This window comes from Thermobia domestica, chromosome 4, assembly GCF_964235325.1.
Source record: "Thermobia domestica chromosome 4, izTheDome1.hap1.1, whole genome shotgun sequence".
Lineage (NCBI taxonomy): Eukaryota > Metazoa > Arthropoda > Insecta > Zygentoma > Lepismatidae > Thermobia > Thermobia domestica.
In genome coordinates, this window is record NC_137457.1 from 4590476 (window position 1) to 4618428 (window position 27953).

Sequence of the window (27953 nt, forward strand, 5' to 3'; positions counted from 1 at the left end):
CGTCAGATTTCTACTAAGACTCCGTGTGAGACGTAGCTCGCGTTAAGTCCTGGATTCGCGATTATTATTAGTAGTGAAACTCGAATGTTCAGGTCCAAGCAATCAAATAAAACACTTCGACCACATTGTGCAAACTCCTTTAAAATTGAACATAATGCATTTTTAAATTCTTCTTCTTTTTCTTTTTTTTTCATATCGAATCAGAATATTGAAACCAACACAAACTGTGACGTCACAAAAAGAAGCTACATATTACAATAAATTACATCGACTTTTAATTATCTACTTCTTGCCACAGTTGATTCATCAGGTTGCATTGTTGTTTCGTCAGTTTCTTCAATTCCGAGAAACCTGTCGAGCACATCCGGAGGTATTTGTGAAATATCAATAGTGGGAATTAACTCCTCAAGAGGTACCCATCGCATATTCTTCAACAATTGTTCTTGATTTGAAGGACTTTTTCTGTTATGTGCAAGAGCTACTTTAGGAACGAAGAGTACCGAGTACTTGTCTTGATATTCCAAGATATGATCCAAGGTAAGAGTTTCAACACTAGAATTAAGATCAGCAATTTCTGGATGTCCACACAAATAAACAACTTCTGTTGTATTGTCGTACGAAGGGATGGGAAACACATGATCCACTCGCTTGCAGTTAAACTTCTGGACTTCTCGCATCACCTGGGGTCTGAACCGTGTTTCAACAACGTTTAATTGTGGTATCGGATGACGTGGAATGTATTTCAGACGATGGTTTGGAGGAGATGACGGTTGTGGCCTTTGGAATGTCCTTGGAGTGGTTCTCAATCTCGGTGAAGTAGATCCTCTACCTGGAAGAAAAGATGGAATACCATTTACTGCAATGTTGTTATTTGAACAAATATCAAATATTAAATAGAAAAAAGAAACTGAAATTAAATACCTAATTTCCTTATGAGGGTGGCAGAACATGATAGTCTTACCTAAAAGACCTTGGTCGTCCACCTTCCCTTACAAAGTCATTCTGGCAACCATATGTAGGAAATTCTAATACAAGGTAAGGCAAAATAGGCCTCCCGTATTTGAAGAAGGCGCTGTGTGAGTTGTGGTGGGGATATTGCGACGGAGGGAGTATCGCTCGAAAGTGATATAGTGCCATTTTCAGTAGTCGTAATGGAGTGGCGCGATGAGTATCGTGCGTTTGATGTGAAGGAATATATTCGTAATGGTGGTTCTGTGATTACTACTCAGCGCGTATTTCGCATTCCGTTCGGACTTCGGACACATGATTCTGTTCCGGATACAAAAACTATCTAAGATTACGTATCTAACTTTAGAGCTACAGGTTCTGCACTGAGAAAAACTTTCCTGGCCGATCTCGGACCTTGACAACCCTAGAAAGTGTCCATACAGCAATTTCCTCAGCGTTCAGCACTATAGCGAAATTAAATTAAAGCTAATTTTAGAGTTTTTCTGTAATATCTTCAAAACAAATTAAAATATTCGAAAAGCAGAAACGTAGTGAGCTAGACGATTCGATGTAATACCTTTACCACAATTCAACTATCTGCTTTCTGTACGCCGCTATTTACAGAACCCGCAAAAAATGCTAAATCTATCTACAGTTGCAAATCGAAAGCAGATAGATGAGTTGTGATAACGGTATCACATGGAAAATCGTATTGTCTAGTTCACTACGTTTGCACTTTTCGAATATTTTTATTTGTTTTGAAGATATTACAGAAAAACTCTAAAATTAGCGGTAGTTTAATTTCGCTGTAGTGAAGACCCTTAAACATGCAGCTGTCCTAGGATTGTCTGATATAAATGTAAGAAGAATCTGCACAGAGATCTTTACATGCACCCATACAAAATGGTGGCTATCCAAGAATTAAGTGAAAGAGATTTTGAAATTCGCAGAGGAGGACAAGTCCGAGCCGAATGCGAAATGTCTACTGAGTAGTAATCACAAAACTATCATTAGAAATATAGTCTTCAACAACAACGCACGATGCTTACCGCGGCACGCCATTGTGACTACCAAAAATAGCACGTATACCGCTATCAATCGATACAACCCCACCAGAGCTGGCACAGCACCCGAGTAGTATGGGCTGTACTTCAGGAAACTTTTTGGCCCCTGGGTCCCTGCCTCAGGACCCATGGTCCCTGGCCGGGGTCAATGACCTAGGGGTACATAGGACCACCCCCTCTAAATTTTGGCAGGGGTACCATGGCCCACCCCCTAAATTTTGGCAGGGGTACATAGGACCACCCCCCTTAATTTTTGGAAATTGCCAAATCTAAAAATTTGGTATGGTAGCCTAGGACCATAGTATGTACCTCTATCAGTATTGGGGTCTATGTCGTTCCCTTTCATGGGTAAAAAAATTGCCAAAAAGTCAAATTTCGGGGGTTTTTGACCTAATTTATCCTCTTGGATGAGGTGTTATTACCCTATATGGTTATATGGGCGTATACAGGGGTCCATTCCCTTTCATAAGACATGGGTATATTAATGCACCCCTTGAAAAATTTGGGAGGGGTACCTTGGCCCACCCCTTAAATTTTGGAAATTGCCAAATCTAAAAATTTGGTATGGTAGCCTAGGACCACAGTATGTACCTCTATCAGTATTGGGGGTCAATGTCGTTCCCTTTCATGGGTAAAAAATTGCCAAAAAGTCAAATTTCGGGGTTTTTTGACCTAATTTATCCCCTTGGATGAGGTGTTATTACCCTATATGGTTATATGGGCGTATACAGGGGTCCATTTCCTTTCATAAGACATGGGTATATTAATGCACCCCTTGAAAAATTTGGGAGGGGTACCTTGGCCCACCCCTTAAATTTTGGAAATTGACCAATTTAAACATTGGGTATTATAGTATAGGACCCTAATATGTATTATGATAAATTTGGGTGGTCCACCTTGTTCCCTTTTAGGGGTACAAAATTGCCAAAATATAAACGTAAGCAATACGTAGTACCACGTGTTTGGTTTTTGGTCGATTTTATCCCCTTTGATGAGGTGTTATTACACTGGGTAACAAATTTTGATCAACTTTATGTTTATCTGATTTCATTTCTTTTTTAAATATCGTTGGGTCGCACTAATAACGTGCATAACATTAGTTTTTCCGAAATGTCAAAAATCGACTTAAAATTCGTCTTTAACCCTTAGAAATAGGGTAATTTGTTGAATGTTTCCTCCATTTTTCGTTAAAGCATAATAACTAAGAAACCATTTTCCCTAGCACAACCGGTTATGCCTTGCTTTTTAAGCAAAGAAACAGGCGTTTAAACTGTGTAAGTTTATTTGCAACATTACGTGCGAAAGAAAATTTATTCAACAAATTTTTAGAAAATTCTTAATTTTCCTCAAAATTAAGTATTTTTTTATTTCTGGAGTTGGTAACAGTGTTTGTACAGTTAGTCAAATTACATCAGATATTTTTTTGATCAGAAATTGATTCTTTAGGTTTTAAATTGGTATTCACGAGACGACACAAAATGTTGGGGAGAAAATTAGAAATTTGGTTATGAAATCAACTGGAACTTGACAAAGAAAAATGAAAAAAATCATTTTTCACCTCCATGTAATATAATAGTTTCTAACCTCTACTTTCAACTGAAATATATTACATTTCTAACACTTTCGTACGCAGAAGTGAATATTGAATGGCTAGTCTATATAAACAGCAGTTTTGAACCGGTTTTGATTTTTATGGAGAAGTTTATAGCTAATTGCTATCTTACAATATGCTTCACTAAAGAAATTATGGAGAATTAACTTATCACTATGGAGTGTGAACACAGCGCACAAAATAAACAAAAACTTAGCAAAAATATATCCACTTTCACTACAAGCACATAATGCAGAACATTTTAAAAATGAGTACGCTTGCTTTTTCGCTTGCGCGAAGCTGATTTGTCATCAGAAATCGATGTTTAAATGTAATCTCACATGATCGCGGTGTTCCAGCACCCTTGGTATCTTCTTTCCATTTGATCATTGTCTTGAAAACGTTCACCATATTCTTCACTCACATCTGCTAAATTTGGACGGATAAATCAAGATGGGAAAACAAAAAATGCAATTTCAACAACATTCTACAACCCAAATTGCGATATAGGTCAATCAAGAATCTATTAACTCCCCATAATTTTCACTCCTATTTTTACCAAGAAAACCTTGCACTACCGCCCTGAAAGCTTCCCAAACACTTCTTTCCTCTCGAGTCATTCTATTCTGAAGTTTTTCAGACTGAAACACCACACGTATCTGTGGGCCAGTAAATACGCCGCTGTAATTTTCGCGTCAGTTAACTGTGGAAACATTTGTCTTATGTAAGAAAGAGCTACAGAATATGGATCTAATGCTCTAACAAACTGTTTTACAAGTCCTAATTTTATGTTGAGTGGTGACAATAAGATTTTTTCTCTTTCAACTAAAGGTTCATGTATGACATTGTGAGTGCCAGGAAGTAAATGTTTCCTTTCTGGCCACACCTTGAGTGTATTATGACGGTCAGTAGCTCTGCTATCCCAAAGACAAAGAAAAGACGAATATTTAATATAGCCACTCTGCAAACCTAGAAGAAAACCGATCATCTTAAAATCTCCACAAATATCCCAATTATATTTTTGGTAATCAATCTTTTCCAACAATAATTTCACGTTTTCACAGTCTTCCTTCATGTGGACTGAGTGTGCAACTGGTACAGAAAGATTCACATTTCCATTGTGCAGAAGAACTGCCTTCAAACTTCTAGATGAACTGTCTATGAAAAGACGCAACTCCTCTGGTTAATGTGGAAAACCGATAACTTCAAATAGACCACTAACGTCATGACAATAACACAAACTTCCTTCCATTTTGAAGAATTGTGAAAAATTCTTATGCCTTTTCCTATATTTTGATATTTTACATGTTGGAAGGAGAAAATTTCACTCATTTAAACGTGAAGCAAGAAGTTCTTCCTTTGATTTGGGAATATCTAAATTTCTTATCAAGTCATCAAGTTCTTGCTGATTAAGCAAATGTGGTTCCTTTTCCCTGGTTTCATGCGAAAAACTAATATCAAGATCGGAAGATTCCTCTGGCTCTCCTTCCGATGACAATATCTCTGGTGGTTTGGGTACAGAAAGTTCGTCACTGTGTGAAACTGGAGCAATGGACGAAGGTAAACTGGGGTATTCTATTTTTCTCCTATTCTTTCTGTTTTTATAGTGTGTCACGTAAACTGATCAGAAGTAGCACTCATTATGGTGATTAGTAGGCTCTTTCCAAATTCGAGGAATAGCAAATGGCATACACTTCCTGGTTCCCTGTAACCAACCTTCTAATGTAGAGCGGCAACTACCGCAACACACATTCGGAGCCCAATGTTTGTCTTGATCACCTACGGGCACTCGAAAGTAAGCTTCATATGCAATACAGAATTTTGTTCCAAGCACAATGTTATGTTTAAGTTGTTTGGGGTTTATGTAATATCCACAAACATAACAAAATGAGTCTGCTGACATTTTACAACGCCTACTTGTAGACATTTATCTTCCACACAGCACCTAGTGAAACTAAATCAAATGCCACTAATAGAGATATCACTACAGTTGATCAATACTGTATGCAACTGGCTATCCAAGTGGAGTCATATAGAAATTTACTTACTTTACTTAAGTAAAAGTTATTATTATTATTATTATTATTATTATTATTATTATTATTATTATTATTATTATTTTTGTAAAAGTAAGGGGAAAAATAAGAAATTATATTTTTCTATGCAGTTATTTTCATTCAAAATAAATGCTGTATTCAAAATTTGTAATGATAGAACGCATATATTCCGAAACGGAACTTGCTAATTAATCCACAAGAGTTTGTTCCGTGTTGTCATCTATGGACAGCTGAAGTTAAGGCTCAAATTCTTCTAAAATGGCGTTCTTGAACAAAGACGATTTTGTAAAATTATTTCCAAACAATCGACATTTGAGGAAAACTAATACCAGATTCGTAATTAGCACGTCAAAACCATTCGGTAAATGTAAAAACATTCAGATAAACAATTTCTTGTTGAGCAGTGTTATCCTATATAGTTATATGGTCATGTATAGGGGTCCATTACCTTTCATAAGATATGGGTATATTTGTGCACTCCTTTAAAATTTTGGGAGGGGTACTTTGGCCCACCCCTTAAATTTTGGAAATTGCTTATTTTATATATTTGGTATTATAGTACTGGACCCTAACATGTATTATAATAAATTTGGGTGGTCCACCTCGTTCCTTTTAGGGGTACAAAATTGCCAAAATATAAACGTAAGCAATACGTTGTACCACGTGTTTGGTTTTTTGGTTCATTTTATTTCTTTGGATGAGGTCCTATTACCTTATATGGTTATGTATAGGTGTCTATTTCCTATCATAAGACATAGGCACATTTGTGCACCCCTTTAAAAATTTGGGAGGGGTACCTTGGCCCACCCCTTAAATTTTAGAAATTGCCTATTTTACACATTTGGTATAATAGTATAGGACCCTAACATGTATTATTATGATAAATTTTAGTGGTCCACCTCGTTCCCTTTCATGGGTACGAAATTGCCAAATTTTTAGTACAACCACATGTTTCGTTTTTGACCTAATTTATTCCCTTGGATGAGGTCCTATTACCTTATATGGTTATATCGTCATATATAGGGGTTTATTCCCTATCATAAGACATAGGTACATTTGTGCACCCCCGGGAGGGGTACCTTGGCCCACCCCTTTAATTTTGGAAATTGCTCAATTTAAACATTTGGTAATATAGTACTGGACCCTAACATGTATTATGATAAATTTGGGTAGTTCACCTCGTTCCTTTTAGGGGTACGAAATTGCCAAATTTTAGTACAACCACGTGTTTGTTTTGGCTCAATTTATCCCCTTGGATGAGGTCCTATTACCTTATATGATTATATGGTTATGTATATTGGTCCATTCCCTATTATAAGACATGGGTATATTGATGCACCCTTTAAAATTTTGGGAGGGATACCTTGGCCCACCTCTTTATTTTGGAAATTGCCCAATTTAAACATTTGGTGTAATAGTATAAGACCCTAATATATATTACTATAAATTTGGGTGGTCCATCTCGTCCCCTTCCATGGGTACGAAATTGCCAAATTTTAGTACAACCACATGTTTCGTTTTTGACCTAATTTATTCCCTTGGATGATGTCCTATTACCTAATATGATTATATGGTCATGTATAGGGGTCCATTTTCTATCATAAGACATAGGTACATTGATGCACCCCGGGAGGTGTACCATAGCCAATCCTTTAAATTTTGGAAATTTTTCAATTTAAGCATTCGCTATCATAGTACATGACCTTAATATCTATCATGATAAATTTGGGTGGTCCACCTTGTTCCCTTTCATGAGTAAAAAAATTGCCAAAATATAAAGATAAGCAATATGTTGTATCACGTGTTTGGTTTTTGGCCCAATTTATTCCGTTTGAAGCGGTCTTATACCGTATATGGTCATATGGTCATGTATATAGGTTCATTTCCTATCATAAGACATGAGTACATTGATGCACCCGGGAGGGGTATCTTGACTCATCCATTCAGTTTTAGAAATTGTTTAATATAAGCATTTGGTATCTTCGTACAGGTCTTCAATATGTACCACTATAAATTTGGATGGTCCACATCGTTCCCTTTCATGGGTAAAGAACTACCAAAAATCAATTTTCGGAGGTTATTGACCCCTATTTAATACGTTATATGGTTTATTACCTCTATATGTTTATGTTCTCTTTTAAATTTGGGAATTATCAAATAACATAATTTGGTAAACGTTTTCTAGGACCCATTGGTATTCCTCTTATGGCCAAATATTCAAAATTTAAAGGTTATTGACCGGCTTTATTATTGAATAAGTACAGGATTTATTACTTTTTCATAAGACACAGGTGTATTTGTGTACCAATCTTAAATTTTGGGAGGGGTACATTTCTTATTGTCATATCAATAATTGGTAATTGTTCTTTGGGTAAATCATTATGATCACGTGATCAGTTATTGACCTATGATAGGATTAAGAGTCCAGGACATTGGTACATTTAAACTTTGAAGGATAATTTGAGAATGCGTCATTGGTATTGATTATTACAGCCAAATATAAACGTAAGCAATACGATGTACCACGTGATTGACCTTGATGAAGTAGTGTACAGGGATACATAGCTAACCTTATTGAATCTTATGACTCATAGTCTTAAGGGAATACATGCTACAACACTGGCAAAGTTATTGTTGATGCAATTTGATTGGTTGATCACTATCTTTCGTGCAATCTGATTGGCTGATCACTATCTTTCGTGCAATCTGATTGGTTGATGATTTTCAAATCTTTGCTGCATTCAGTTTTAAGTTTGGTTTAACATTTAAAAATCTTGGTTTCGTTCAACATTTTGCACGCACTGATAAATATGATGAAAACCGTTTATTTGTTAATCGAATAGTTAAAAACCGGATAAAGTTTGACGGTTAACCGGGAAACGTAAATTTTTTTTTAGTTTGAAAATTTTTCGTTTGAAAATTTTTGTTTGAAACTTTGGTTTGAATTTTTTTTAGTTTAAAAATTTTGTTTCGAAATTTGTTTCAAAATTTTTTGTTTGAAATTTTTTTGTTTGAAAATTTTTGTTGCAAAATTTTGTTTGAAAATTTTTTGTTTAAAATTTTTTGTTCGAAATTTTTGTTTTGAAATTTTTCGTTTCCACTTTTTTTTGGTTTCAAATTTTTAAGTTTGTGCACTTATTAGTGAAGAACCGGAACTGCTTAGAAGAAAATTTGGTTTGAAATTTTTTTGTTTGAAAATTTTTGTTTCGAAAGTTTTGTTTCAAAAATTTTGTTTCAAAGTTTGGTTTGACATTTTTAAAAGTTTGTGCACTCATTAGTAAAGAACCGGAACTGTTTAAAACAAAAACCTCTGGCAACATTGTGGTGCAATAGTACACGTCAGAACATGATAATGCAACGTCATCACTTTTTGCATCATATATAAGTATCGTTCGAGTTAGTATTCATGATAACGTCATCATGGCTACTTGTCTGCAGTTTCTAAACACACGTGATGTGATGAAAGCATTTACCAAGATTACTGATTTACAACAGAATGTACCTTATAGAATCTTAGCTAGCGAAAAAATCCATACAAAGTTTGGATTAAGAATCGTAGTGAAGCTTGAAAATGATAAGAATATAATTTTACCAGCAAGATATTTTCCCATGGAAGCATCAAAACAAGAAGAACTCCTGCGTTTCTTAAATACTGGATCTGTATCTTTATGTTACAAAGGATTCTTGGGTCGAAGTCATCAATTTGAATTTAGTACACAGCCAGATTCGTCAACAATTGTGATGAAATCATGAATCAGCACATTCCTTTGACGTCAGACATAGTTGTATGAATGTGGTTGGTCGGCATGACGTCAGCAACTGTGGTGAAATCATGAATTCAAACGTCAGCACATGACGTCAGCCGTAGTTCTATAAATCAACCAATACCGTGAAATCAGTTGAGCAAGTGCTTTTCAGGAGGAAAGATGTGTACTTCTAACGATAAAGAGTACATCTTCGCAAGCTATTATCCAATAAATATATTTCAAACAAAACATGTGATGATTGGTATCAGTGCTAGAACATTTGAACCAGTAATTCGATTGGGCAAAGCAGAACAATTTGGTGTACAACTGACCTGTGAAGAATGGCAAATATTATGTTCACGAATCGACCAAATGAACGATTATTTTCATGATGAGCTAAATGTGACCATAGTCAAATCATTAGGCTCAAATCATGAAGTGGTGCTGCGTACAGTCCTCGAAGAGAAGATGGTGCTGTTACGTAAAAAGAGTACATTCCATGTCCCTCGCAACATGGTGTATCTAACACAAACGGAATGGAACAAATTCATCAGCGTATTTCAGTGTGTGAAACATGCAGTGGAAGTGTGTAACAAAACAAGTATATTCCTGAAAAAGTACTATTTTGAAAAATGTGTTATGCATATTGTACAACATGTATCTAGATATTGTGATGGTTGTCAACATCGTTCGTGGGTGCATACCTGTATTGATAAACAGTTTATTTGTGATCAAATGGACATTGAGTTTCCACCAATTGATATTGCATTAGACCTTAAAAGACTTCAATTGGAATTAAAATTATATGCTAAAGACAAACTAGTGCAAGAAGTTCAAAATACATTGTATCGACAATATCCAGATCATATATCTGGTATGGATGTATGTGGAGTGTAATAAAATGATCCATTTGAATGAATTGTGTTTTTTCATTTCAAGTACAACCCTATGTTCTGACGTGTACTATTGCATCACAATGTTGACAAAGGTTTTTGTTCTAAACAGTTCCGGTTCTTTACTAATGAGTGCACAAACTTTTAAAAATGTCAAACCAAACTTTGAAACAAAAAAATTCAAACAAAAAATTTGAAACAAAATTTGGAAACGAAAAATTTTTTCAAACAAAAATCTTGAAACAGAAAAAAAATTTTGGAAACGAAAAATTTCAAACGAAAAAATTTTAAACAAAAAAATTGAAACAAAAATTTACAAACAAAAAATTTTAAAAAAAATATTTTCAAACAAAATTCTGAAACAAAAAAAATCAAACAAAATTTTGAAACAAAAAATTTCGAAACAAAAATTTTTAAACGAAAAATATCAAACGAAAAAATGTCAAACCAAAGTTTCAAACTTTTTAAATGTTAAAATAAAACTGAATGCAGCAAAGATTTGAAAATCATCAACCAATCAGATTGCACGAAAGATAGTGATCAGCCAATCAGATTGCACGAAAGATAGTGATCAACCAATCAAATTGCATCAACAATAACTTTGCCAGTGTTGTAGCATGTATTCCCTTAAGACTATGAGTCATAAGATTCAATAAGGTTAGCTATGTATCCCTGTACACTACTTCATCAAGGTCAATCACGTGGTACATCGTATTGCTTACGTTTATATTTGGCTGTAATAATCAATACCAATGACGCATTCTCAAATTATCCTTCAAAGTTTAAATGTACCAATGTCCTGGACTCTTAATCCTATCATAGGTCAATAACTGATCACGTGATCATAATGATTTACCCAAAGAACAATTACCAATTATTGATATGACAATAAGAAATGTACCCCTCCCAAAATTTAAGATTGGTACACAAATACACCTGTGTCTTATGAAAAAGTAATAAATCCTGTACTTATTCAATAATAAAGCCGGTCAATAACCTTTAAATTTTGAATATTTGGCCATAAGAGGAATACCAATGGGTCCTAGAAAACGTTTACCAAATTATGTTATTTGATAATTCCCAAATTTAAAAGAGAACATAAACATATAGAGGTAATAAACCATATAACGTATTAAATAGGGGTCAATAACCTCCGAAAATTGATTTTTGGTAGTTCTTTACCCATGAAAGGGAACGATGTGGACCATCCAAATTTATAGTGGTACATATTGAAGACCTGTACGAAGATACCAAATGCTTATATTAAACAATTTCTAAAACTGAATGGATGAGTCAAGATACCCCTCCCGGGTGCATCAATGTACTCATGTCTTATGATAGGAAATGAACCTATATACATGACCATATGACCATATACGGTATAAGACCGCTTCAAACGGAATAAATTGGGCCAAAAACCAAACACGTGATACAACATATTGCTTATCTTTATATTTTGGCAATTTTTTTACTCATGAAAGGGAACAAGGTGGACCACCCAAATTTATCATGATAGATATTAAGGTCATGTACTATGATAGCGAATGCTTAAATTGAAAAATTTCCAAAATTTAAAGGATTGGCTATGGTACACCTCCCGGGGTGCATCAATGTACCTATGTCTTATGATAGAAAATGGACCCCTATACATGACCATATAATCATATTAGGTAATAGGACATCATCCAAGGGAATAAATTAGGTCAAAAACGAAACATGTGGTTGTACTAAAATTTGGCAATTTCGTACCCATGGAAGGGGACGAGATGGACCACCCAAATTTATAGTAATATATATATTAGGGTCTTATACTATTACACCAAATGTTTAAATTGGGCAATTTCCAAAATAAAGAGGTGGGCCAAGGTACCCCTCCCAAAATTTTAAAGGGTGCATCAATATACCCATGTCTTATAATAGGGAATGGACCAATATACATAACCATATAATCATATAAGGTAATAGGACCTCATCCAAGGGGATAAATTGAGCCAAAACAAACACGTGGTTGTACTAAAATTTGGCAATTTCGTACCCCTAAAAGGAACGAGGTGAACTACCCAAATTTATCATAATACATGTTAGGGTCCAGTACTATATTACCAAATGTTTAAATTGAGCAATTTCCAAAATTAAAGGGGTGGGCCAAGGTACCCCTCCCGGGGGTGCACAAATGTACCTATGTCTTATGATAGGGAATAAACCCCTATATATGACGATATAACCATATAAGGTAATAGGACCTCATCCAAGGGAATAAATTAGGTCAAAAACGAAACATGTGGTTGTACTAAAAATTTGGCAATTTCGTACCCATGAAAGGGAACGAGGTGGACCACTAAAATTTATCATAATAATACATGTTAGGGTCCTATACTATTATACCAAATGTGTAAAATAGGCAATTTCTAAAATTTAAGGGGTGGGCCAAGGTACCCCTCCCAAATTTTTAAAGGGGTGCACAAATGTACCTATGTCTTATGATAGGAAATAGACACCTATACATAACCATATAAGGTAATAGGACCTCATCCAAAGAAATAAAATGAACCAAAAAACCAAACACGTGGTACAACGTATTGCTTACGTTTATATTTTGGCAATTTTGTACCCCTAAAAGGAACGAGGTGGACCACCCAAATTTATTATAATACATGTTAGGGTCCAGTACTATAATACCAAATATATAAAATAAGCAATTTCCAAAATTTAAGGGGTGGGCCAAAGTACCCCTCCCAAAATTTTAAAGGAGTGCACAAATATACCCATATCTTATGAAAGGTAATGGACCCCTATACATGACCATATAACTATATAGGATAATAACACCTCATCAAAGGGGATAAAATCGACCAAAAACCAAACACGTGGTACTACGTATTGCTTACGTTTATATTTTGGCAATTTTGTACCCCTAAAAGGGAACAAGGTGGACCACCCAAATTTATCATAATACATATTAGGGTCCTATACTATAATACCCAATGTTTAAATTGGTCAATTTCCAAAATTTAAGGGGTGGGCCAAGGTACCCCTCCCAAATTTTTCAAGGGGTGCATTAATATACCCATGTCTTATGAAAGGAAATGGACCCCTGTATACGCCCATATAACCATATAGGGTAATAACACCTCATCCAAGGGGATAAATTAGGTCAAAAAACCCCGAAATTTGACTTTTTGGCAATTTTTTACCCATGAAAGGGAACGACATTGACCCCCAGTACTGATAGAGGTACATACTGTGGTCCTAGGCTACCATACCAAATTTTTAGATTTGGCAATTTCCAAAATTTAAGGGGTGGGCCAAGGTACCCCTCCCAAATTTTTCAAGGGGTGCATTAATATACCCATGTCTTATGAAAGGGAATGGACCCCTGTATACGCCCATATAACCATATAGGGTAATAACACCTCATCCAAGAGGATAAATTAGGTCAAAAACCCCCGAAATTTGACTTTTTGGCAATTTTTTTTACCCATGAAAGGGAACGACATAGACCCCCAATACTGATAGAGGTACATACTATGGTCCTAGGCTACCATACCAAATTTTTAGATTTGGCAATTTCCAAAAATTAAGGGGGGTGGTCCTATGTACCCCTGCCAAAATTTAGGGGGTGGGCCATGGTACCCCTGCCAAAATTTAGAGGGGGTGGTCCTATGTACCCCTAGGTCATTGACCCCGGCCAGGGACCATGGGTCCTGAGGCAGGGACCCAGGGGCCAAAAAGTTTCCTGAAGTACAGCCCATACTACTACCCGTCCATTTGCGGGAGGTCTTTTTGCTGGACCCTGTACTTTTTGGCTCTAAATACATACCCTAATTAACCGAAGAAAATTCATGTTTGTTTCACTTAATTGTAACTCTGGGTAGGAGTATAAGATTTTTCAGAAGATTACTTTTGGAAAAGAGACAAGCTAATCAGGGACGTACACCGTGAATTTGGTTATATTGTTTTTGTAAGGAATAAAGAGGCTTCAAACAACAATATGATTTGTATTAAAGAAAAATAAGCCTTATCAGTTGTATTACGAACTGACAAACTGACCTTGCGTCTGTTTTTTATAAACACAATGTTACGAGGCACAGAAGCCAGAATTTATTTCGGGAGGGGTCCAAAGCTTTTCGGGGGGTCCAAACACAATTTCAGGCTAAATTATATTAAAAATTGTAAAATTGCCCCTAAAATTAGACTAAATTTATCCGGATTTCAGGGGGGTCCGGACCCCTAGGACCTACCCCCTGCGTATGTCCCTGAAGGTAATTACAATCTTATGAATTACTTTGAATTCAGCATTGAAAACGAAATGCATATTGCTAAATAAGGATTTATTAAATTAAGCCATTATGAACTTCTTCCAACCTATAGATCTCAGTGTGATGAAGTACTAGAGGGAAAGCAGAAAATGGCCAAAACTTCCCACCGTTACTCTTCAACAAGGAAAGCACCCTATCAACCCAAGAATCAATTTAAAGAGGCTGGGTAGACCTCAGACCAACATCAGAATAAGAATAGAAAAATAAGAATGTTCATCTCGCAGGGGGTTGAAGTCAGACCACCCGGTTTGCAGAAGAGACCACAAATCCGATATGCAATCGTGGCTCCATTTCTGATTCAATTATGTAAAAACAAGTAGCAGTGTGATGTGTACACCACTTGAAGGAGTTTGGTTTGTATGACGTGATATGTTCTCAATTAATATTGAGACCGAACGTGGTAGTAGATCTTTACCATTTTTGGTTTCCGTAACAGACTAGATGGAGATGAAATACATTCTTGAGACATTTAACTGATTACAGAAAACTGCTTCTTGCTATCTATCACCGTTTTTACTCTATAGTAATAAAATTTAAAACAGGAAGTTGTTGACTTCTTGAATACAGGGCAAAGGGAGAAGATGCTACTTATTCTTAGAACGTTAAATCGATTCCAAAGCGATTGCTTCTCGCCATCTCATATCGTTTTCCGTCTGTTTAGATGTGCTTTGAAACAAGAAGTTGGAGTGAATTTCTATTGCTTTCGGTTTTAGCAGAGAATTAAGGATGGAGATGAATTATATTCTTTGGAACGCTTAAGCAATTGTAGGAAATCGCTTCTCGATTTTTACATACAGTGATGAACACATTGACTTGATCCCTAGTCTTCCGTTGCAAGCGCTGCTATCGGCTGACGGAATTCCACTCCCTTTCTCTCGCTTAGCAACAGTTGAATCCTTATTGTCTCAACGCGTGGGTGTGTGAGGGTGTGAGCTTTAGTTCGCATTTTTGCCACGGCTCAAGACATTTTGGCAGCACAATAAAAAAGGTAATGAATTATTTCTATCTTTTCCAGTGAATGAACGAATTCAATTTTTAATTTTTAACATTCTACATCCTGGCGCAAATTCATGATGATCAGGTCCGCAACTAGAGGGGGGATAGGGGGGCCTGGCACCCCAAAAACTTTTCGTGGCCTCTCCAGACTTCAATACAAAAAACACAACCCCTAATGTAAAATTATGTTTTAATTTCTTATGTTGCCTTTAAATATGTAACAACTTGACGTGGTACCATTTGAAAATATGCAACTTTAGGTCCCATGCCAAGTCACCCATGCTGATATTGACATTTTACAAAATGTCAGCATTTCTTGTCCGTTAGTTTAAAATTACGAAGGTCCTATCAAGAGAAATGGTTCACCCTCTATATTCGGAGGATGTACTCGTTGTGACATTGTTTGTTTTGCGATCACTTTTCTCATCTAAGATGGCCAACTTTCCAAAGTAAAAAAGTGTATGGACAATTCATGCAGCTGATGGAGGGAGATATGTATGTACAGTTTTCTTTTGGTAATAATTTTCTTTAATATTAAAGTATTGTGTGGGGTCTGTCTATATATGTGTGTCTGTTTATCAACAGCTTTTAGGATAGAGAGGAAAGACCAATCGTAACCAAGTTTTCTACACAGATTAGTCTTCGAAGTCCTTTTTACGATTTTCGAATCGGGAAGGGGGGGGGGTCGGATGGAAATGGATGCATACAGGGTCTGTCCCGAAAGTGATGTCATACATTTTATTGTGAAGCGACTGCATGTTGCAACGTGCTCTATCTGCCGGGATTGATTGTGGTGTAATCAACTATCGAGCGAGTGCTCACTCAGTTATCTTCTTAGTTCTGAGAACTGAAGGACGGGCTCTTTCGTAAACCTTTGTTTCGTCTCTTGTACAAGTCGCGAGCAACGTTCACTGGAACAAAGATACGCGATTAAGTTTTGTATGAAACTCAGGTAGTCTGTAGCCACTCTACAGTCCCGACTTGGCTCCAGCAGACTTTTCCTTTTTAGTTTCCCCGTTCGAAATTCGTCCCTGAAAGGACATTGTTATACAATAGTTATCACTGTTACTGTTTACTTTTAAATAAGGTGTGTTGCATTTCGGAATCGCTAAAATAATTTATGACAATTCTGATAACATTTAAGCCCTAGTTTAGACAAGAAGTGATGTGTCAGATGGTAAGGGAATTGATAGGCGTCGTTTTCCGTTATTTGTTTCTTTCATATTGACAGGGATGATAGCTATCTATTTCAATAATTTCACGCTTGAGACGAACAGGCATTGCAATCTTTCTACTAAGGAGTATAAAATTTCCTAATTAATGAAAGGAAATCAAGGAAAGATATATAACCATCATCATCGTATGTATCCTGCCATTATTGGGAGGTTACTTGCCGCCACTGAGAAGCTTCCATGCTCCACGGTCCTCCGCTAACCTCTTCGTCTTCACGTACGATTTTTCTGTTTTCATATCGTACATTAATTCTAGAGTGCACGGGAGAAACACTGTAAGTCAGAAATTGGCTAAAATGTGATAAGTCAAAATTGAAGATCTATGCGTCATGCTCCATCTTCGGTTAACGGTCTTCACTACAGCGAAATTAAACTACTGCTAATTTTAGAGTCTTTCTGTAATATCTTCAAAACAAATAAAATTATTCGAAAAGCAGAAACGTAGTGAACTAGACAATACGTTTTTGCATGTGATACCTTTACTACAATTCACCCCATCTGCTTTTGGTATGCCGCTATTTACAGAATCCGCAAAAAAATGTTAAATCTATCTGCAGTTGCAAATCGAAAGCAGATAGATGAGTTGTGATAACGGTATCACATGCAAAATCGTATTGTCTCGTTCACTACGTTTGAACCTTTTCGAATATTTTTATTTGTTTTGAAGACATTACAGAAAAACTCTAAAATTAGCGGTAGTTTAATTTCGCTGTAGTAAAGACCCTTAACTTGGTAGAAAAATATAAGTCAATTCTAAACGTGTGTTGAATAATCGCGTCTTGGTACTGTTAATATAAGTGATTCATATTTATGTTTAGTAAAATGTTAAAAAAAAAAAAAATCACCTCTCGAAAACTGGTGTTTTTGACTTATACTGTTTCTCTCGCGTAGCCTAGAATTGTAGTCTCCTTCTTACAGGTCAAGTATCATACCCGACATAATGAAAAAATCACACACAGAGAGACAATTAGACAATTTAATGACTTCTACTCATTATTGAGTCACTGGAACCAATCATACGACTGGAAGGAAATACAACGAATTTGTTATGATTAGAGGTTTTCAGCAGTTGGGGACAAATCCGTTTTCGCAGCCCGCTTTTGATCCCCTCGTGACAGTGTATGAGCTATAAGATGGTCAGCAATCTTTTTTAAGTTTTAGAACATGAAAATCTTCAATTCGCGGCATATCTTATAGGGATAATGCGATTGTTGATTCGAGAGGATAGGCGATGTCGTTGAATGTTAATTTACAAATTTATACTATTTTTTGAACGAAATTATAAAGGCTTGAACTAACCTTGAGCAATGCTTGTTAATCTTAGAAGGCAAGAGAGAAATTTAATGTAATGTTCCTAATCATCCTAATCTAACCTAACCTAATCTACTCATAAATCACTATTGCCATTCTGAAAAGCTGGCTGGGTTTAGCGGAATAAATACATTTATAACTGCTATCTATTCCAAATTAAAGATTTTTCTGATTTTTAAAATAAGAATACTAATAAATTATCATCGTGTTATTCCGAAACGGATCACAAACGTGGGACAGTAAATTATATATATATATATATATATATATATATATATATATATATATATATATATATATATAAAAGAAAAATGAAAATGAAAGGAAATATTTTAGTTTAACAGTTTAACATTCAACGATTGTGACCGTTAGGCTGTGAAACGATGATTAAGACAAGTCAATGATGAAGGAAAAATTAATGGAGTGAGAAAGTGGGAGAAAACGGGAGACGACAAGTTGACTTACTTGGCCGGGGATTGAACCAGGGGCTCAACGCACCACAGGTAAGGACTCTACCACTAGTAGACTCCGTGCTCTCTAAGAAGAAAGAAAGAAAGAAAGAAAGAAAAGAATAGGTCTAAATAAAAAAATATGTACTTTATGTCTCATGATTCTGCCTTTAGGCTAAGACACAGAGAATTAGTAAAAATTAATAACTATAAAAGAATTGGTGGACTAGGCTTAGGAATTAGATTTCTGGGATTTCGGAATCCGTGGGAATGTTAGCACGTCGCATATGAAAGAGGGCCTCCCACAGCGATCACACTATCCGGTGAAAGGGAAGGAAGAAAGTAGCCTGGGACCTATGTGTTAGGTACCATCCCTACATTTACCTAGTGTGAATCAGAAAAAAAAACTCAGAAAAAGCTTACGGAAGATGGCTGGCCTGAAAAAAAACTTTTACAACTTTTTGATCTAGCGTCCCCTCCGGGAATCCAATCCTCGGCCGCTCCCATTAAAGACAAGAGGTAAACAGGAGAACTCCGAGAAAAACCCACGAGTGTGATGTTTTCCACCACAAACTTCCATGATCTGCTATCGAATCAGGGATTACTCGCATCAGAAGTGAGTGCTCAACCACTGATGCCTCTATTTTGGAGATCTTAGTTGTCCCGTGAGGTTTAATACCAGTAATTTTGATTAACTGACTAATTGTGTTAACATCGTTTGTTAGTAGTAATTCTATAGGACGAAACCTACAGTTTGAAATGGACGATTTGTATATATTCGCCTTATTATTTGTTAAAAATGTATATCTGCTAAGAATATATAGTACCAGCTTATTCTGTTGTAATGTAAAACTTGTGTTCTATATCTCGACTCTACATTGATCATCCACGAGACGAGTATTTCTTTGAGAGACAGTGTTCCGTGGGGGCACACTTAGTATTCTTGGGGGGGGGGCACTGCTGGTACTATCATATTTATTATTATATTATATACGTATTATTTTTCTCCTCGAAGGGGGCACTCTCAGAGGTCCGCGGAGGCATGTCCCCCAAAAATCATGTCTGAAAGAAACACTGCACGAGACTACCTACCCAGGGGTTATGGTGGCTCAGTGATAGAGCGCTTCCTTCTGGTGCGTGGATTTCCTGATTCGTTTAGCAGCCAAGTAAGTTTGTGGTGGACAAGAATGTGTCCGTGGGTTTTCTCCGGATACGCTCGTTTCCTCCCTCTTTCTCATTCCACCAATTTTTCCATCATCATCCACTTGCCCTCATCATCGTCTCTCTTATCCTAAATTGCATAATCGTAGGACGTTAAGCTGAAAGCTATCTACCCAATCATTGAAACATCCTTTCTGAATCCAGGGGGCGCTGTCTCAACGGTAGAGAGCATTCACCTCCGGTGCTTGGGGTCCCTGGTTCAATCCCAGCTCGCGCCGTGTGGACTTTGTGGTTGACAAACTTCATGCTCCTGGATTTTCTCTCGGTTCTCCCGTTTCCTCCCACTTTCTTCATTTCACTCACTTCTCAAAATCACCGTCTCCTTTAGCCTAACCGGCATAACCGTGGGACGTAAAACTTAAAGATTTCATTTCTTTCTGAATCCACTAGCGCTTTTAGTCAGTATTTACTTAACAACATGACAATCTTTTGTTCCGAGACTACTAATTCGGGTCGTCTACTGCACACAAACTTTCACATAAGGACATAATGACAATTTTTGGTATTTCGAAGAAAAATAGATATGTTTGAAATGAAAAGAAATGAAATCTTTCAGTTTATCGTAGCACAATTATGCCCATTAGGCTAAGGGAGATGTATGATTAAGGCAAATGAATGACGATGGAATAATTTGTGGAATGAGATTGTGGAAGGAAACGGTAGGACTCCGAGGAAACCCATGGAAACGGTGTTGTCCACCACAAACTGATCGCAAACCGGGAACACCAGACACCGGACGTAAAGGCTCTATCACTGAGTCTCTGGTCTCCCCGCAAGAAAAATAGAGTAAAAATAGTGACAGATACCTCTGAAAACACACACTAGCAGAAAATGGTACCACACTGGTTTGATTTAAGAATTTTAAATACAAAGAAACAATTTGCTGAGCAAAACAATATATTCACATTAAAAAAGTACATACATGTTTTTCATGTGAATATATTGTTTTGCTCAACAAACAGTTTCTGTTTTAGTATATAGAAAGCAAAGCTTCTATTTATGGAAAATATTAAGAATTTTATTCTGGAACCATCTGGTGACTATTAAGGTGGTCGTGCAACCTCTCATATGGCCTGCCCATGTTTATCCTTCTGGTATATCACACCCACAAACTAGATTTCATATTTTGCACATTTTTTTTCACTTTTAGGATTAGGAATTAGATTTATGGGCTTTCGACATCTATGACCATGTTTGCTCATCACTATGAGGGATAACGTTTCTCGGCGATCACACTATCCGAGGAAAGGCAAGGAAGGAAGCGGCCTGGGACCTATATATTACGTACCATTCCGGCATTCACGTGGGTGAACGAGAAAAACCAAGGAAAACCTCAGCTGACCTGTAAAAGATTTTACAGATTTCACTTTTATTTTAGATGTCTCCATAATTTTGACTACTCTGAACATTCGCAATCTTTCAACTGGCCTTAAGTTTTTTTTTTTTTTTTAACCTTATTAGGATTACACTCGGGTATTTATTTCGAAGTTGGGCGTCCGCTTTCGCCACGTTTTTTCGCTGTTATCTCCTTTCCACACTTTCTGCAATTTGTTACTAGGTTCATTAATCCGTGCTCTTCACAAACTTTTAAAAGATTTTGCTCGTTATCAACGTATTGCTTCACAAATGTTAAAACTGTTAGTTCATTGCCCTTGTACATTCGCCATGTTGATAACATAAATGCTCGTTCCTTTCCCACAATGCAACTGTTCGGTTACCTTGCGCCAAGTAGTTCCCTCCGCTCGCCGTATAGTCCCATGTTTATAACCGCTTATATATAACAAATAAACAGATTTTTCGAGACTCATATATTATCAAGCACACAAACGATCAAATTATCCATATCTTTCCTGTAAATTTTTAAAATTTTGCTGGAAACGGACGCCCAACTTTGGAACTTAACCCTTACACTCGTTGCCTTATAGGATTGTAATGTTCCTCCGCCCGTCATACTATACACGACAAGTCTTAAAAAAAAAAAACTTTAATTCTGTTTTTCTTTCAATATATATCAAGAGCGATCGTTTCGGACAAGTTCGTTAATAGAGTCAATTTGTTAATATGAAATGGAATGAAATCTTTAAAGTTTACGACCCACGGTTATGCCGGGTAGGCTAATGGAGACGGTGATGATGAGTAATAAATAAATGGTGGAATGAAGAAAGTATCGGGAAACGGGAGAACCCCGAGAAAACCCACAAGCACGGTGTTTGTCCACCACAAAGTCCACTCGGCGCGAGCTGGAATCGAACCAGGGACCCCAAACACCGGAGGTGAACGCTCTATCACTGAGCCACCGCGCCCCCAATTTGTTAACATATTCATAAGTAACATTGTTTTTCTGACTATCTATACCCCATACCCCATACATGGAAAATCTTTCTGATTATCTATACCCATACCCCATACATGGAGAATCTTTCTGACTATCTATACCCCATACCCCATACATGGAAAATCTTTCTGACTATCTATACCCCATACCCCATACATGGAAAATCTTTCTGACTATCTATACCCCATACCCCATACATGGAAAATCTTTCTGACTATCTATACCCCATACCCCATACATGGAAAATCTTTCTGACTATCTATACTCCATACTCCATACATGGAAAATCTTTCTGACTATCTATACCTCATACCCCATACATGGAAAATCTTTCTGACTATCTATACCTCATACCCCGTAGTGTATTAACTAACAATTACGATCTAATTGCAATCACTGAGACATGGATTAACGAATCTCATTATGATGCTGAGTTATTTGATAACAGATATACTGTGTTGAGACAAGGCAGAAACTCTGTCAAAACCTGTAAAACAAGGGGTGGGGGTGTTCTTATTGCAGCCCTAAGTAAACACTGCATGTTCTTATTGGACAGGTGTGATGATAATTATGACTGCTTGATTGCCAAAATAAACAGTGAGGGGAAAACCATATATATTTGTGTTGTGTATTTCTCACCGGGATCTAATATTAAATTGTATAATGATTTATTTACGTGCCTTGAAATTAATTGTCCTCAAGGTTGTCCTGTTCTCCTGATTGGTGATTTCAATTTATCGGAAATAACTAACTAACTAACTAACTAACTAACTCTATGGCCTATGGAACCCGGAGGTTCAGTGCCGCGTTCACAAAAGCTCTCCACTGACTTCTATCCTTAGCTAATTGCATCCAGTTTCTACTTTGTATTCCTATCTCTGCGAGATCCATCTTAATATTGTCCTCCCATCTGCGTCTAGGTCTTCCTATTGGTCGTTTTCCTATGGGTCTACCAGTCAAGACTTTGAAAGCGTTTCTACTTTCTTCCATTCTAGCTACATGACCTGCCCACCTGAAATAAACGGTACGGAATTTAATTTTGAAACAAGCTCTTCTAAATGTAAGAATTTATATGAATTTATGTCTTATTATAATTTGGAATCATTAAATAATGTGACGAACGAAAATAATCGTACATTAGATCTGGTTCTGTCTAATATAACGAATATAGAAGTCAGTAGGGAATATTGTCCAATAATTCCAGAAGATGTACACCATCCATCCTTAGTAATAAACGTGATGCAGCAGGGGACCGTGAAGATTAAAAAGAAAACTAATATATCAGGATATAATTTTAGGAAAGCTAATTTCTTAGAGTTGTATCTTGAATTCTCATCTATTGACTGGAACTGCCTAAAGAAATATGAAAACGCCAATGACCTAGTTGATAATCTCTATTATATTATTTATAGTGTATTTGACAAGTGCGTGCCACTTAAAAACAACTCAAGAACAGCTTATCCGTGCTGGTTTACAAATGAAATTATCAAAAAAATCAAAACTAAAGCAAGGTATCATAAAAAATACAAATGTAATAAAGAAGTAAATTATCTCAATAAATTCAATGAATTGCGTAGGGAAATAAAGAAAGAAATTAAGCTAGCATACAGAGTGTTCATACAAGATTCTGAAAATAACATGAATAACAATGCTAATGAATTGTGGAATTTTATAAAAAATAAGACTAAGCATCTTCTTGGGGGGAAATTAAATTATGAGGGACGCGAACTTTATCATAATGATGAAATAGCCAAAGCTTTTGCACAGTATTTCTCGTCAGTATATGTGCCAGATACAAGCTTTACTGACATTCCTACGAACAATTTATTAACTTATGTAAGTAACAAACTAGAGTTACTTACCATTGAGGAAATCACTCAATCTGAAGTAGAAATGGCAATCAAAAAATTAAAGCCCAGAACTGCTGTTGGCCCTGATGGAATACCTCCATATATCGTAAAGGGTTGTATAGATGCGTTTACATATCCGCTAAGCATTGCATTCAATCTCGCTTTAAAAACATGCGTTTTTCCGGATAAATGGAAATCATCTATAGTTTGCCCAATACCAAAAACCAATGATAAACATGAAATAAATAAATACCGGCCTATATCAATTTTACCTACTTTTGCAAAGATATTTGAACAAATCCTATACCGTCGGATAATTGACCACATCCAACCCGTAATCTCACCATATCAACATGGCTTTATCCCACACAAATCAACAACAACAAACCTTGCACTTATCACAGACTTTATAGCAAATTCGTTAGATGTAGGATGTCAGGTTGATGTAATATATATAGATTTTGAAAAGGCATTTGACAGAGTCAATCACAAGGTACTATTACATAAGCTAGGCGAATATAATTTCTCTTCTCCCTTGATCAAGTTCTTTTCATCATATTTAAATCATCGAAAACAAACTGTTATCTACAAGGAATATAAATCATCTGATTATATTGCATATTCTGGAATTCCCCAGGGCTCTAATCTAGGTCCGTTATTGTTCCTTTTATTGATTAACGATCTCCCTGATCATATATTATTAAGTAACAAATTGCTTTTTGCTGATGACCTCAAAATATATGGTAGGATAAAAACTCTCCATGACTGTCTCGATTTACAACGTGACATGGAAAATATTGCTAATTGGTGTTCTCTTAACAAACTTAATATAAACATAAACAAATGTAACATTTTATCGTTTACCAGAAACAAAAGTCAAATAGAGTTTGATTATTCAATGAATCAGATCTTACTAAATAGATTAAAATCAGTCAGAGATCTTGGAGTTATATTTGATACGAAACTGACATTTAATAACCATATAGAGAACATAGTTAACGAATCTTTCAAGATGTTAGGGTTCATAATTAGAATTGGAAAGGAATTTAACAATAGTACTACACTAACAAAAATGTATTATGCCTGTGTGCGATCAAAACTGGAATATGCTGCTGTGATTTGGAACCCATCACAACAGCAATACAGACACCAACTGGAAAAGGTCCAATCTAAATTTATCAAATACTTGACGTACAAGACAACTGGAATCTATCCATATTATGAAAATTATCTAACAATTAATTATATACAAGTTCTGTATCCCTACACTTGAACAAAGGCGAAAAGTGACAGATTTGATTTTTCTCCATAAAATAGTACAAAACGAATTTAATTGTACAGATCACATATCAATATTAAATTTTCATGTCCCAACACTTAAAACTCGTGCTAATAACTCTGGTCTGTTTTATTGCAAAAAAGCAAGGACCAACGTATTATTGAAATCACCAATTTGGAGAATGTGTTCTACTTATAACAAAATATGTATCAAACACAAAGAAATTGACATCTGCAATATGAACTCTATGTTTAAGAAAACTATTGTAAATGTATTATGTAATACACCAACACTATAATTGGGCTTATGCCTGTTGTGTTGATGGCAAATAAATAAATAAATACATGGAAAATCTTTCAGTTTAACATATGAGGTTATGCCCATTAGGCTAAGGGAGTCGATGATTAAGACAAATGAAGGATAATGGAAGAATTGGTGGAATGAGAAACTGGGAGGAAATGGGAGTACCTCGAGAAAACTCACGGACCTTATGTTGCCCACCACAAACATACTTGGCCGAGGATCGAAACACGGACCCTCCTATGTATGGAAATATGGGCTAAGATTAGAATTACTTTTGAGATGAAAAGGTAAAATATTTTTTGAGATTAAAAGTTTAATGTAGCTAAAAGTGTATTTTTTTTTTTTTTTTTTTAGATTAACAGATTCTTTGATTAAATCTCAAAAAATATTAATAAGGTTAAAACCTCACATATTTGGGGACGAGAGGTATACCACACTCATTCTTGGGATATGAAACAGCTCACATGTGGTTTCGAGAGGTTAAATTTTGGGGTTCAGCGCCGTAACTTAGATTCTTTTCTGGAGGGGCAAGCATTAATACGCTTACTTGGGCCCACTAGAAAAGTTGTTTTTCTAATTCTTGGGCCCCTGTTTCCATGTTTCTCTTAGTCTTTATGGGACCCCCGCAGCCTGTGGGCCCTCCCGCACAGCAAGGTCTGCGGGACCATTAGCTATGACCCTGAGCCCGTTTGATACAAGACAAATTAATTAGGGGGACAATATTGACAAATCTCAAAGCCATACGAATAAATATTATTTCTAGGGCCCCTAATAGTAGACATTTTTTACTGAAATGGGTCCGCTATTCATTTTTGTTTTATTTACATTTTGTGTGCTGGTATGTTTTTGTAATGTAGTGAACCTGTTTGATTCTTTATTTATAATTTCATGTTCATATCGTATGTGAAGGATTTTGTCTTAAAATTACCCCCCCTTGAACGGCTGGGAGCTTCCCTGGGGGGCAGTTGCCCCCTCTGCCCCCCACAAGTTACGGCCTTGGGGTATAATCGTTAGACGTAAAACTGAAAGATTTCAAGGAAAAAATGGTTGAGTGCTCACCTTAGCAGAGAGAGAGTTTCATGGCTCGATCTCAAGTTGTGTAAGTTTATTTCGAACAACTTCGTGTCCCTACGTTCTCCCCCGGCTTCTTCCGTTTTCCTTCCACATTCTCATTTCAATAACTCATTCTTAACCTAATTTTCACTTTAATAATTAATACCTGTCTCCTTTAGCCTAATAAGCATAATGTTTTGAAGTAAAACTTCATTTTTTAGAAACATTAAAATTGGATGCATTTTAAGTAAGTAATCCTGAAAGAAACAAATAGACACGACACATACACAAATGCACATTGAGTCGCATGGTAAAAGCGCCATTACTCTAGCTTCAAAAGAAAAAAAAGGTGAACAAAACTAAATTTTGACTGTGTAGAAGCACCTTTAGATAATAACCAAAATTTATAATATACATAAAACACTCACTTTTCACTGCACTAGCTGCGATAGCTAAAACCATGATGAACTGTAAACTCACAAACAAAAATGTGATCCTCATGGTGATATCAAGATCTTCAACTAAATAGCCAAAACTCTTTTTTTTTTTTTCTCTCTCAAGGAAGTTTCCAAAAATTGACAACTTTCGCCAATAGAATGTTGTTTATCATCGTCACCTGAGAGGACTCTCTCAGTTGTTTTCATTCATTACTTTCTCTTTGTGACGAAGTTCTGTTTGTTGGTGTGTTATTGTTCCGTTCAGTATGGCAAGGTCAAATCATTAAAATAAATGCGTTTTACCTTCACTTCAATAAGGGCTTTTCTGTCTCTACAGAAATGAAAAAAAAAAAAAAAAAAATGCCAATAAATATCTTGAGGCTTTGGTTAGTCTGCAAAGGAGACTGTTAAACATTTTAACCACGCAAATCAGTGGTAATTTAAAATTTTCCAAGAGAATGATGTTTCAGTACACGGGGGTAACACACGTTATGCACGCTAAAATATATGTTCCCAGGCAGCGGTGGATCTAGTCCGGAATTGGGGACCTAGGCCCTCCAGTTTGTTGAGTGACAAAATTAATTAAAGTTTATTTATTTATTTATTTATTATTTAAAATGGCGGAGTTAAGGCATGACCTTTTCTTCCACTCAACCATTTACATTTTTCTTTTACAGTCGGATCTCATTTTTTTTTTTTTTTTTTTTTTTTTACGACGAAAATAAAAATGATATACAGTTAGGCACGTTAAAGAGTTACCGACATACATAACAATACAGAAAATAAAACAGGAAAAATGAAAATGAAACTTATTACATATAAAATAAACACTAAAACAAACAAGAGACAATGCTAAAGACATGTTAAAC

At 36.0% G+C, this 27953-nt stretch overlaps 1 protein-coding gene across 1 annotated transcript; it reads right to left on the reverse strand.

Annotated features, from left to right (window-relative positions):
- Positions 1–208: 208 nt before the first annotated feature.
- On the reverse strand, positions 209–27232 carry LOC145683676 (uncharacterized). Its single transcript, XM_081755024.1, has 2 exons — positions 27076–27232; positions 209–829 (listed from the first exon to the last, which is right to left on the reverse strand). Exons 1-2 carry the CDS (start codon positions 27146–27148, stop codon positions 279–281), a joined length of 624 nt encoding a protein of 207 aa, XP_081611150.1. The 5' UTR covers positions 27149–27232; the 3' UTR covers positions 209–278.
- Positions 27233–27953: the final 721 nt, after the last annotated feature.